At 40.9% G+C, this 12,289-nt stretch overlaps 1 protein-coding gene across 1 annotated transcript in view; it reads right to left on the reverse strand.

Moving 5' to 3' along the window:
* Window positions 1–12,289, reverse strand: part of LOC106567405 (carbohydrate-responsive element-binding protein) — a 36,480-nt gene that overhangs the window by 10,432 nt on the left and 13,759 nt on the right. The window contains exons 6-7 of the mRNA XM_014136600.2: window positions 7,554–7,728; window positions 7,082–7,162 (exon numbers count right to left, since the gene is read on the reverse strand). Of these exons, the coding sequence (XP_013992075.1) occupies window positions 7,082–7,162; window positions 7,554–7,728 (256 nt within the window). The remainder of the gene's footprint in view (window positions 1–7,081; window positions 7,163–7,553; window positions 7,729–12,289) is intronic.

Consider the following 12,289-nt stretch of genomic DNA (forward strand, 5'->3'; position numbering starts at 1 on the left):
CATAGAATCTGACTGGGTGGGTTTCCAGAGTATGTCTGCCCTTGCCAGCGGTCATGACGCATCATAAAACAATGTGCCCACTGCCAACTTGGCAAGGCACAGTGATACTGTACCAACTGGACAGACATTGTTTCCACCTTGCACTAAATGCTTTTCAAGCAGAATATGGAATACCTAATGCTGTTGCGGTGACCGTATTACCGCCACACCAGCGGTCACGAGTCGTGAAGGCAGTCAAATTCCTCGTGACCGTTTAGTCACGGTAATTAGGATTCTCCAAGCTCTGATACTGCTGATGGCCATTAGTAGCCTACCAAACTTGCTAACTGCCTGGTATTCAGCACTCTATTGTCCTTCTAATCACTCTGACATCTATGCAAATGCATCCGAAAATCTAATCAAACACTTCATGATGGCCCATGAGCTCATGTCGCACAACATTTCAATAGGCTATGCAATTGCGTGAGAAAACAGAGTGATGGCCTCTACTAAAAAGAGGTGGCTCAGCTTTCTATAGGCTTGACCTACTATATTTATTTCTCAACTTTCCTAATATTAAGCACATGAATTATATTTACTACAGGAGTATAGCCTACCTGACTGTCATGAAAATAAACCACGGGGAAAAGCGTCCTCCTTTATTTAAGTGTATAGATAAAATGTATTTTTTCCGCTGCCCCTGTTTTGATACAGGTGACAATATTAGCCTATCACTTGTGAATTATATATTATCACCTGTGAATGATGCCCAGCATAAGAAACAAAGCCTTTTTTTTTTACTTTCTCGAATCATAGTCACACACCTTATGTAGCCTAGCCCATAGGCCTATATGTTTTAATAAGGTTTGTATTACAACTAAAGTGGCCAAATAATTTCTTAAAATGAAGCACATTAATCTGCTTTAAAAGGGGTGTAGAGCCTAACTGGTATACATAAGCAGTGCGTGAGTTTCAAGTTTGGGGAAGATCATTTTCACCATAAAAATGCACCTTTATAATAAAAGCATTACATGCATAATCGCATTTGCGGTCACTTTTGATAATAGTGTTTTCCGCTAATGAAACATTCAAGCTTATAGCCTACTACCATGTGTGCATTGCTACGCTTATAATGTTAAGAAATAGCGTAATAGTTTATCAACATTTTAAGCTCAACGTTCTGATTTGTTGTGTCAGCCACATTGCATAAAAAAGTTTTTTTGATGCTAGTGGTTGTATTCATTTGGGACCTATCGCATCCCACAACTGTCGCAGACTATGTTTGGAATATTTATTTATCGCACAGAATTGAATAGGTCGTCTTTTGTACTATGGGGGTTAGTAGATTGGCATAGCCTAGTGCTTTTGCTGTTCATTAGGCCTACTCATCTTGTTGGCTGACGAAAATTAAATGTAGACAGTTCAATATCATCAATATGTACCTCGGAATTGGATAAGGATGCATGCAGTTGCGTCCCCAATGTGTCTGTCTTCACTTGTAGCCTGTGAGAAAGACCTGATCACGTGATGGAGCGAGCAGCACTCAGGGAGAAGGGCACACTGCCCGTAAATGGCATAGATTTTAGGGTGTATTACGGCCACACAATGGGGATTCCGCCGTTAAATTCTAGGCATTATCAAGTGCTTGTCAAATTCTGAATGAGAGACTGATAAAGTATGTATAGCCTACTCAAAAAAACAAAGCAGAGCTCATGCCTTTCAAGCAACTTTTTTCAAATCATCATTAGAGTTGCATCATGCAGCCTTACGATGTATTAAAAATCTAAACATATAGCCCAATGTTTGTAGAACAACTAAAGTTACATTAAGAACTCCAAATTAAGCATATAGGAATACCTATTTATTATTTAACCGCTCAACACAGAATAGCCACATTCCCTCAAATCGTTTGGAGAAAATAATGCCATGGAATTCTAAGCAAATCTTAGAAGTCTGCTAAATGAACTAGTGTAGCCAACAGCCATTTGGCATAGGACAACTCAGAGTATGTTATTCTGTTCTGTTCTTCTGAAATAGACAACATTTTCTTCATATCATGCTTCTTTAGACCTGTCTAAAATAAATAATGGATTTATTGTGAAGGTGTAGGCTATATTACATGGATTTATTAGACTTTTTAAAATGTAGATGTTCCAAAGGTCTGCATCAGTGGCTTGTAGGCTATGTGTGGAAGCCAGGAGATGCTAAATTTGTTTATGTTAATTAACATTCAATTACCATGACACCGACAATTATTTGCTTGACAATCACCGGCTGACGAAATTTCGTGACCGTCACAACCTTAAGTATACCCTTTCAGGACAAATACCGTAAAGTACAGCAGTCAAAGCAAATAAACACACGTGAGTACATCACTGCACCATGATACTGGCCCAAGCCCATTGTTGTCAATCACTTATTTAGTTGTTTCTATCATTTTAACCCTATTCAATTCCTGCCTCAATGATAACAACATTCTGTGAATCTTTTGCACAGCAGGAACCAGGAATTTATTTCAGTGAAATCAGGAAATCGTTTTTTAAAGTTTAAAACAAGTTGAACGAAATTATGTCCTTCCCCAATGAATGCAATATTTTAAGGGAATACCTGTTAAGATGTGAAAAAATACCATAAAATCTAGCAGTAGTACATTTTCAGAGATAATTTACAAGAATACTTACCAATATGAACCTTAGTTCCTTAGCAATGTGAACCTTCAAGAAGGTTCAATAAGACACTGTATCAGTGGGCAACCCTACTCTAACAACAGAGGATCATACCCACTCACACCAACCTGGTATTATATACAACCTGAGATCAGTGACCAGCGGCATAGCTTTGTTTCCTTCTGTCTCAGTCACATCATGGCATGGTGTATGTTGTGACACAGTCACATGGAGGGATGGGAAGGGAGTCTCTATTTGTGTGTCCATTAGTTAAACACATGGGCCCTGACAAGCACCCTGCCACCCTGCTGACCCTGGTGACGGAGGCAGAAAGCTGATCCCAAAGGACCCTACTGCCAAAGGACCCTGGTACTGGCAAGGCCATAAGAACAGACCGGGAGGAACATGCTCATGCCAATACCCCTGACAACCCACTCACACACACAGTACAGGGGACTACAGTACCGGTATGTAGAGGGACTAAATGCAGCACTGACAAATATATAATTATCAAATCAATATGGCAGTCCAGGGCATATTACTATCCTAGGAAGTGATCAAACTGAGAGTTGCAACAATGCAATAAAGAGTTCCTGTAATAAACAATGTTATCCTCTACTCCATCTCTTCATCCCTCTATTCTCTATCCCTCCATCCTTTTATCCCTCCGTCTCTATCCCTTGATCCTGCTGGGCCCCTTTGCCACGTGTTGCGGTTAACCACATGCGCTTCCACTTCCCTACTCTACTGTGCCTCAACCCAGCCTCTGACCTCCTGCTCACTCCGGACATGGCATAAACACACAGGGGACACAGAACAGAGAGCCCAGCCCAGGGGTGCCACTCACAGAGGAATCCTTAACTCAATAATATAATAATACATGCCAAAATATTCATTTTCATATGGGTGGCCCCAGCTGCATATTTAGAAGAGAAGCCCTAAATATAAATCAATTAAAGATGCATACCTGGCTACCTGCTTAACAGAGTCCTTTTGGCTCATGCAGTGATTCTGTTTGTGAAAAACTATTCTTGTAGCTCTAACTCTCTTCGACAGAGTGCATAAGTCTAATCTATATATAGGTAAAGACACTGATAAAGTAGCATTTATAACTTTTTATCAGGAGCTTCAATCGTTTCTGGTCACCACATCTGTCCATCAGATTTCCCTACACATATAATAACCCACATGGCACAAACTGGTTAAATCAACATTGCTTCAACGTAATCTGCTAAAGTATTGTGGCGTGGAATCTACGTGGAAAATACATTGATTCAAAAATGTAGTCAATGTAAACTGCTGTTTTGAAGGTGAAATGTCAATCACAGGATTGTCATCACCTCTTACTGGAGAGTTGATCTGTCTACAGCTATACATTTGGTGTACCATCCAGCACTCCTGAGTGGCATAGCGGTCTAAGGCACTGCATCTCAGTGCAAGAGGCGTCACTACAGTCCCTGGTTTGATTCCAGGCTGTGTCACATCCGGCCGTGATTGGGAGTCCCATAGAGAGGCGCACAATTGGCCCAGCATCGTCCGGGTTTGGCCGGGGTAAGCCGTCATTGTAAATAAGAATTTGTTCTTAACTGACTTGCTTGGTTACATAAATAAATAAATATTAAAAACCAAGCCCAGCTATGCTTAGAATTGATATTTGTCACTGACTACTACCAATGTGCTGTCATGAAAATTATTATTGAGGGATCTCTTACTAACTAAAATAGATTCACTGTTGCCGTCGAAGTCATTCCAAAGGGTAGGTTTAACAGAGCAAATTAAATGTAACCATACTTTATAAGTCATATCAAGAGCTTGGGACTTTAAGTTTATATCGGCAAAAAGATGATTCTGAGATAATTGACTTTAAAGTTCTGAACCCTCATTGGTTTAAATGGTGTAGGCGATTTTTATATTGTACTCTTTTGAACTTAACAACATGAATTGGAGGTACGTAGAGTACTATGTAGGTAGAAAACATTGAACAGAACAAGGCTATGTCAATAACTCAATTTTGACAAAAATGCAGATACAACCTTATAGTCCCAAGCTTTCGATATATCACTATATATACAAAAGCATGTGGACACTCTTAAACTTAGTGGATTCAGTTGTTTCAACCACACCCATTGCTGACAGGTGTATGAAATCGAGCGCACAGCCACGCAATCTCCATAAACAAACATTGGCAGTAGAGTGGCCTTACTGAAGAGCTCAGTGACTTTCAATGTGGCGTCGTGATAGTATTCCACCTTTCCAGCAATTCAGTTCGTCAAATTTCTGCTCTGCTAGAGCTACCCCAATCAACTGTAAGTCCTGTTATTGTGAAGTGGAAACGTCTAGGAGCAACAACAGTTCAGATGAAGTGGTAGACACACAAGCACGGGACCGCCGAGTGCTGAAGCGCACAGAGCGTCTTTCCTCTGTTGCAACACTCACTATCGAATTCTAAACTGCCTCTGGAAGCAACGTCAGCACAAGAACTGTTCGTCGGGAGCTTCATGAGATAGGTTTCCATGGCCGAGCAGCCGCACATAAGCCTAAGATCACCATGCGCAATGCCAAGCGTCAGCTGGAGAGGTATAAAGCTTGCCACCAGTGGACTGTGGAGGAGTGGAAATGCGTCCTCTTGCGTGATGAATCACTCTTCACCATCTGGCAGTCTGACGGACAAATCTGGGTTTGGAGGATGCCAAGTGAACGCTACCTGCCCCAATGTATAGGGCCAACTGTAACATTTGGTGGAGGAGGAATAATGGCCTGGGGCTGTTTTTCATGTTTTAGGCTAGGCCCCTTAGTTCCCATTAAGGGAAATCTTAACACCACAGCATACAGTGACAATCTGTGTTTCCAACTTTGTGGCAACAGTTTGGGGAAGGCCCTTTCCTGTTTCAGCATGACAATGCTCCTGTGCACAAAGCGAGGTCCATACAGAAATGGTTTGTTGAGATAGATGTGAAATAACTTGACTGGCCTGCACAGAGCCCTGACCTCAACCCCATTGAACTCCTTTGGAATGAATTAGAACGCTGACTGAGAGCCAGGCCTATAATCGACCAACATCAGTGCCCGACCTCACTAATGCTCCGCAGCAATGTTCCAACATCTAGTGGAAAGCCTTCCCAGAAGAGTGGAGGCTGTTATAGCTGACTTTAAGAGATCGGAGAAGTCATGAAAAAACATCGGAGCCAGCCAGGAACGGATCGGGTAGACCTGATAGTGTGTAAACCGCTAGAGAAATCCAGTACACACACACAATACCTGGGATATTCATGAAATCGTCTAGATTGGGCTGCAGTGGGGTGAGACCTGGCTGACCCCACTGAGGCTATTATAGCAGCAGCTCCAAATCTGTTCCCTGGTATTCTCACAAATAATATAGAGACACGTGATGTTATACAAACGTACATAAGCAAGGTCTGAAATGATTGTTTTAGTCAAACATCTGTTTGGGCTTCTTGCGATCAATTTGCAGTCTCCAAACTATTTGTAACTATGTTGTAGCCCCCCTACCATTCGCTCAAGAAAGAATCGTCCCGCGGCTGAATCTACTTGATGATCCCTGGTCTAGGTTTTCAAGCTTGGGTTGATTTCAAATTTCATCTTCAAGTTAATAATTAATATTTTGGATTCACGTCTCTACCTCAACTAAAAACCTAAGTTACAGAATAAGACTAAATCTAAACGTATTTAAAGTGCATTTAAAGTTTGATTTGTTTTAATCCTATTCTGTAACTTAGATTTTTGGTCACTGCAACAAAAAAGACATCTGCTTCAAATGTTGATGTTTGGTTGCATTCACAATTTCTAGAATAATCTGTGCAGACTCTTGAACAGCATTGATCACTTGCACTATGTACTTTTAATGTAATCTCAACAGCAATCCAGATCATTTGGTTGTGCTATTAGATGAAGCACATTGATAACACATTAAGTTGTTGTATAAATGCAAAATATCTGACATTGTATTCCCATTTGAACTTTGTTGTGCTTTTAAATGGTTGAAAGCGCAGTTTTAACACATTGGGAATTCAACAAAGTTCTGGCTGTCTTTTTAAAGTCTGTGAATAAAGGTTGAAATCTCACTGATCAACATCTCAACCAAATATTTCCCAAATGTCCATGTTGAAATGACGTGGTATGCCCAGTGGGAAGTGTTTCTGTCCCCTGTCTCAAGTACATTTTGTGCTTAGACTATATGTTTAGAAGGACAGAAAAATCATTTGATTATATGTACAAGGTATGGCAATCACCAATTGTGTATAGGCATATCAAACTAAAGATAGAGCGCGCTTACAAGCAGCTCACTTTAAGAGATCGGAGAAGACATGAAAAAAACATCTGAGCCAGCCAGGAACAGATCAGGTAGACCTGATAGTTTGTAAACCGCTAGAGAAATCCAGTACACACACACACAGACACACACACACACACAATACCTGGGATATCCATGAAGTCGTCTAGATTGGGCTGCAGTGGGGTGAGACCTGGCTGGATCATGTCAGCATTGCTGGTGTACGCTGAGGTGGAATGAGGTAGAACACTACTATCACATACAGAAAAACATACCAGAGACAGGGAGACAGTGGGTGTGTGCCTCTTTTTGCATCTTTAGCCTAATTTATTTACTTGAAGTTCCTCATTTGTTGGGTGGTTTCTTTCCTGCATTATTGTCTCACATGACCATAGGTTGGATAAATGGTAAGTGGTGTATTCTGTTATTTTTGTCAATAAAATAAAAAGAAGTAACATTTTCAATTTCATAGGGATTTGTATCATAGTGTTACAAGTATCGTAGACAGGGCTTCTGTAGGGCTTCAGTAGACAGTAAAATGGTTCCTCTAAGTATAATAGACATACTGTAGGTAGGTAGATAAGTAAGTAGAATGGACGTTGTGGTGTGGTACTCACTGTTGTGCCGGTCGTTGGCCCACGGGCAGGGCTTCTGGGTCATGGTGAACAGGGTGTCAGAAATATCGGACAGAAAGCAGTCCAGGTCAAACATGTGGACCTCCTCTGGCATGACCTCAGGCTCCTGGTACATCTGACTGGACCATTTCTCCAGCTCCGCCCTGCAGATCTGACCCTGGACACAGTAGGGTGGGGATAACATGAAGGCTCCAATACTAAAATGAATCCTTCCTGCCTCCCTTGAAGAAATCCCTGATCTAAAAAGGCTCTATCGCAATTAATCTTTATGCACTTCCTCCCATACTATTTCCTCGCGTCATTCTCAAAACCCTTTGAAGAAGAAGGTCAGAGGGGAGAGCCTTTGGACCTTCTCCTCCAATAGGGTTGAGAAGGAGGCGTAGAGAGGTGCAAGGAAACGCGTAAAGATTAGTTGAGATAGAGCCGAAGAGTGGACACCCAAATTGAGATTTCAGGACACAAATCACAACTCAAAACCTGGTCCTCACACTAGAGGGCACTAACAACAACACTAAAGTATGTGATAAGGAAAAGGTCTTCACAGATGAGTGCAGGAATACAGTACAATATTTGACAGAAGTAGATGAAAAAGACTGGCAAACATCACATTAGAATATAGAGTAAGTCCAATAGAAAGTAATTCACAGCGTGTCATGTGAATTTAACTGCTCTAAAACTATGATAAAATATTTAAATTGGCCAATTCTCTTAATTCTAAACAAATGCAAGAATATGAAAATCAACTCAAATCAAAACAGCAAAGGAATGTTTCACAGTCCTTATCTGTCCACTAAATATACTAAACTCAGACAAAAACAACTGAACAATAATGGAACTTCACTTGCCTCCCTCATTGTGTCCAATAATGTCCAATTCAGCTATTCACCCACAGTATTTGGAAGCCCAAAGGTTAAATATAGTTTAAATATTCTTCATCAAGTCCCCCAAGCCCATCCAATAATCATATAAATATTCACAATCACTCACAGCTAATCTAGTCTCTGTCTGCTCTCTGTGTTTAAAATGCTGTGTTATACCCTCATGTCCTAACCTTTTAATATTCAGTCCCAAACCAGGGGAGACATTTATAGAAAAGCCCTGAATGAAGCGGAAATGACTTTTGATTACGACAAACCCCCTGTTTACACCTTTTAGTTTTTTTCATTCACAAAAAGGGAATTATAGCATAGATGTGCTGTGTGTACGTGCCGGGAACCTGGTTCCATTATTCGTTATTTTTAGTAATTTCTTTATTTTAATGTCTCTCCATATAATGAGAGCAGCAGCCTATTGTCCCTGACCTAATTCTGTCAGTCACACATTCACGTGCAGACGGACAGACATGAAGAGAGACCCCCGCCCCTCTGCAGACACACGGACGCAATGAACCTCAGAGAAAATACAGAAGAAATACTATCCTATTCTGTCACTTCTACCTGTTTAATTCAGTTATTCTTTCAATCACATGCTATTTCCCTCCACTTTCCCTCCACTTTATCACAATAATAATAGCAATATTTAATCTATGTCAATTGTGATAATGCCCTAATATTAAGCCAATAATTAACACCTTACATTCGTGGAAATTGGCCTATATGGATAGGGCCACATTTAAATGTTTCTAACAGAACAACTATGTGCTTTTTAAATTTACTGTACTTTTCACAGAATTTGTCAATAACAAAATCTGAAAATACTCTGGATACATTCAGTAACATAATAAGAATATTCATAGACATTTTTGATTAGGTGCACGATAAGAAAAAATTATTAGAAGGGTTTGAGTGAGAGGTCTAACTGATGTCACAAGCTGGCCACATACCTTTCCAAACTGTGCATGTTGACATCCGCAAAACCGCTCACTCACACGACGCCATACATGCTGTCTGCCATCTGTACAGTTGAAACCGGGATTCATCCATGAACAACACACTTCTCCAGTGTTCCAGTGGCCATCGAAGGTGAGCATTTGCCCACTGAAGTCGGTTACGACCCAGAACTGCAGTCAGGTCAAAACCCTGGTGAGGATGCACGCAGACGAGCTTCCCTGAGACGGTTTCGGACAGTTTGTGCAGAAATTCTTCGGTTGTGCAAACCCAAAGTTTCATCAGCTGTCCGGGTGGCTGGTCTCAGTCAATCTCGCAGGTGAAGAAGCCTTATGTGGAGGTCCTAGGCTAGCGTGGTTACACGTGATCTGTGGTTTTGAGGCCGGTTGGATGCACTACCAAATTCTCGAAAACGAAGCTGGAGGTGGCTTATGGTAGAGAAATGAACTTTCAGTTCTCTGACAACAGCTTTGGTGTACATTCCTGCCGTCAGTATGCCAATTGCATGCTCTCTCAAAACTTGAGACATCTGTGGCATTGTGTTGAGTGAGAAAACTGCACATTTTAGAGTGGCCTTTTAATGTCTCCAGTACAAGGCGCACCTGTGTAGTAATCATGCTGTTTAATCAGCTTCTTGATATGCCATGGATGGATTATCTTGGCAAAGGAGAAATGCTCACTAACAGGGAAGTAAACAAATGTTTGCACAAAATTTGAGAGAAATAAGCTTTGTGTGTGTGTATGGAAAATTTCTGGCCTCTTTTATTTCAGTTTATGAAACATGGGACCATACACACACACAAAGCATAAGTTCCGTTTATATTTTTGTTCAGTGTAATTTCAATGCACTTTACTGACTCAAAGAAATAGCTTTCAACTATCATACAATTACTGTTGTTGTTTACGCAATCCAAAACGTTATAAATCACAATCTGGGTCAGGTGGTCAAAATTTGAAAGTTTATTCTACTGCCAACATGGCTAGCTAGGTAAGTTATAAAATATGATCTTACAGTGTTAGGATTTCAAAAGGCACTTCAGACAAACAGATTGTAATTTTGGTGCAAATAGAATGGAGTCAACCCGCTAAGCATTTACCGTCAGGTGACGTCTTTTGTACATATTTTTTAGATGGGGTCTGGACCAGCCTTGATTTCAACGTCCACGGACGTAGGTTTTTGGTCCGATTCTGACCAAATCAGAACGAATCATAGAAGGCCTTGATTTCAATTTCCACAGACGTCTGCTCCAGACCGGCCTATATTTGGGCCAAACAGACGTATATAATTGGTTCAGATTTGGTCCGATCCGTACAGGCCTTGATTTGGGCCAAACATGGACGTCTATGTTTGGTTCAGATTTGACCCGGGCCGGCCTTAACTTAAACGTCCACAGACGTCCGGTCCCGACAGGCCTATATCTGGCCCAAACATAGACGTTCAGAATATGACCGGACCAAATCTGAACCAATCATGGACATCTACGTTTCACCAAACTTCACCAAATCTATGCAAACTGGTATTGCTCCAAAGATTTTAAAATTGCTAAAGTTATTCCCCTCTATAAATCTGGGGATCCAAGATCTTTTACAAATGTTCTCCCAATATCTGTATTACCATGTTTTTCCAAAATCCTCGAAAAATGTATCTATAAAATAATGTTGAAATATTAAAATCAACACTGTATTCTTTATGAGCACCAATATGGTTTTCGTAAAAACTACTCCACAGATATGGCTCTTTTGCAATTTGTGGATAAAATCTTTACAGCCCTTAACAACAATGAATACGCTCTTGTCATCTGACACGGTGAATCATTAAATATTACTTTCTAAATTGCATTATTATGGTTTCCATGATTATACATATAATTGGTTATATACAGTGGGGGGAAAAAGTATTTGATCCCCTGCTGATTTTGTACATTTACCCACTTACAAAGAAATGATCAGTCTATAATTTGAATAGTAGGTTTATTTGACCAGTGAGAGACAGAATAACAACAAAAAAATCCAGAAAAACGCATGTCAAAAATGTTATAAAATGATTTGCATTTTAATGAGGGAAATAAGTATTTGACCCCCTCTCAATCAGAAAGATTTCTGTCTCCCAGGTGTCTTTTTATACAGGTAACGAGCTGAGATTAGGAGCACACTCTTAAAGGGAGTGCTCCTAACCGCAGCTTGTTACCTGTAAAAAAGACACCTGTCCACAGAAACAATCAATCAATCAGATTCCAAACTCTCCACCATGGCCAAGACCAAAGAGCTCTCCAAGGATGTCAGGGACAAGATTGTAGACCTACACAAGGCTGGAATGGGCTACAAGACCATCGCCAAGAAGCTTGGTGAGAAGGTGACAACATTTGGTGCGATTATTCGCAAATGGAAGAAACACAAAAGAACTGTCAATATCCCTCGGCCTGGGGCTCCATGCAAGATCTCACCTCGTGGGGTTGCAATGATCATGAGAACGGTGAGGAATCAGCCCAGAACTACATGGGAGGATCTTGTCAATGATCTCAAGGCAGCTGGGACCATTGTCACCAAGAAAACAATTGGTAACACACTACGCCGTGAAGGACTGAAATCCTGCAGCGCCCGCAAGGTACCCCTGCTCAAGAATACATATACATGCCCATCTGAAGTTTGCCAATGAACATCTGAATGATTCAGAGGACAACTGGTGAAAGTGTTGTGGTTAGATGAGACCAAAATGGAGCTCTTTGGCATCAACTCAACTCGCCGTGTTTGGAGGAGGAGGAATGCTGCCTATGACCCCAAGAACACCATCTCCACCGTCAAACATGGAGGTGGAAACATTATGCTTTGGGGGTGTTTTTCTGCTAAGGGAACAGGACAACTTCACCGCATCATATGACAGGGCCATGTCCT

This window comes from Salmo salar, chromosome ssa13 (genome assembly GCF_905237065.1).
Source record: "Salmo salar chromosome ssa13, Ssal_v3.1, whole genome shotgun sequence".
Classification (NCBI taxonomy): Eukaryota; Metazoa; Chordata; class Actinopteri; order Salmoniformes; family Salmonidae; genus Salmo; species Salmo salar.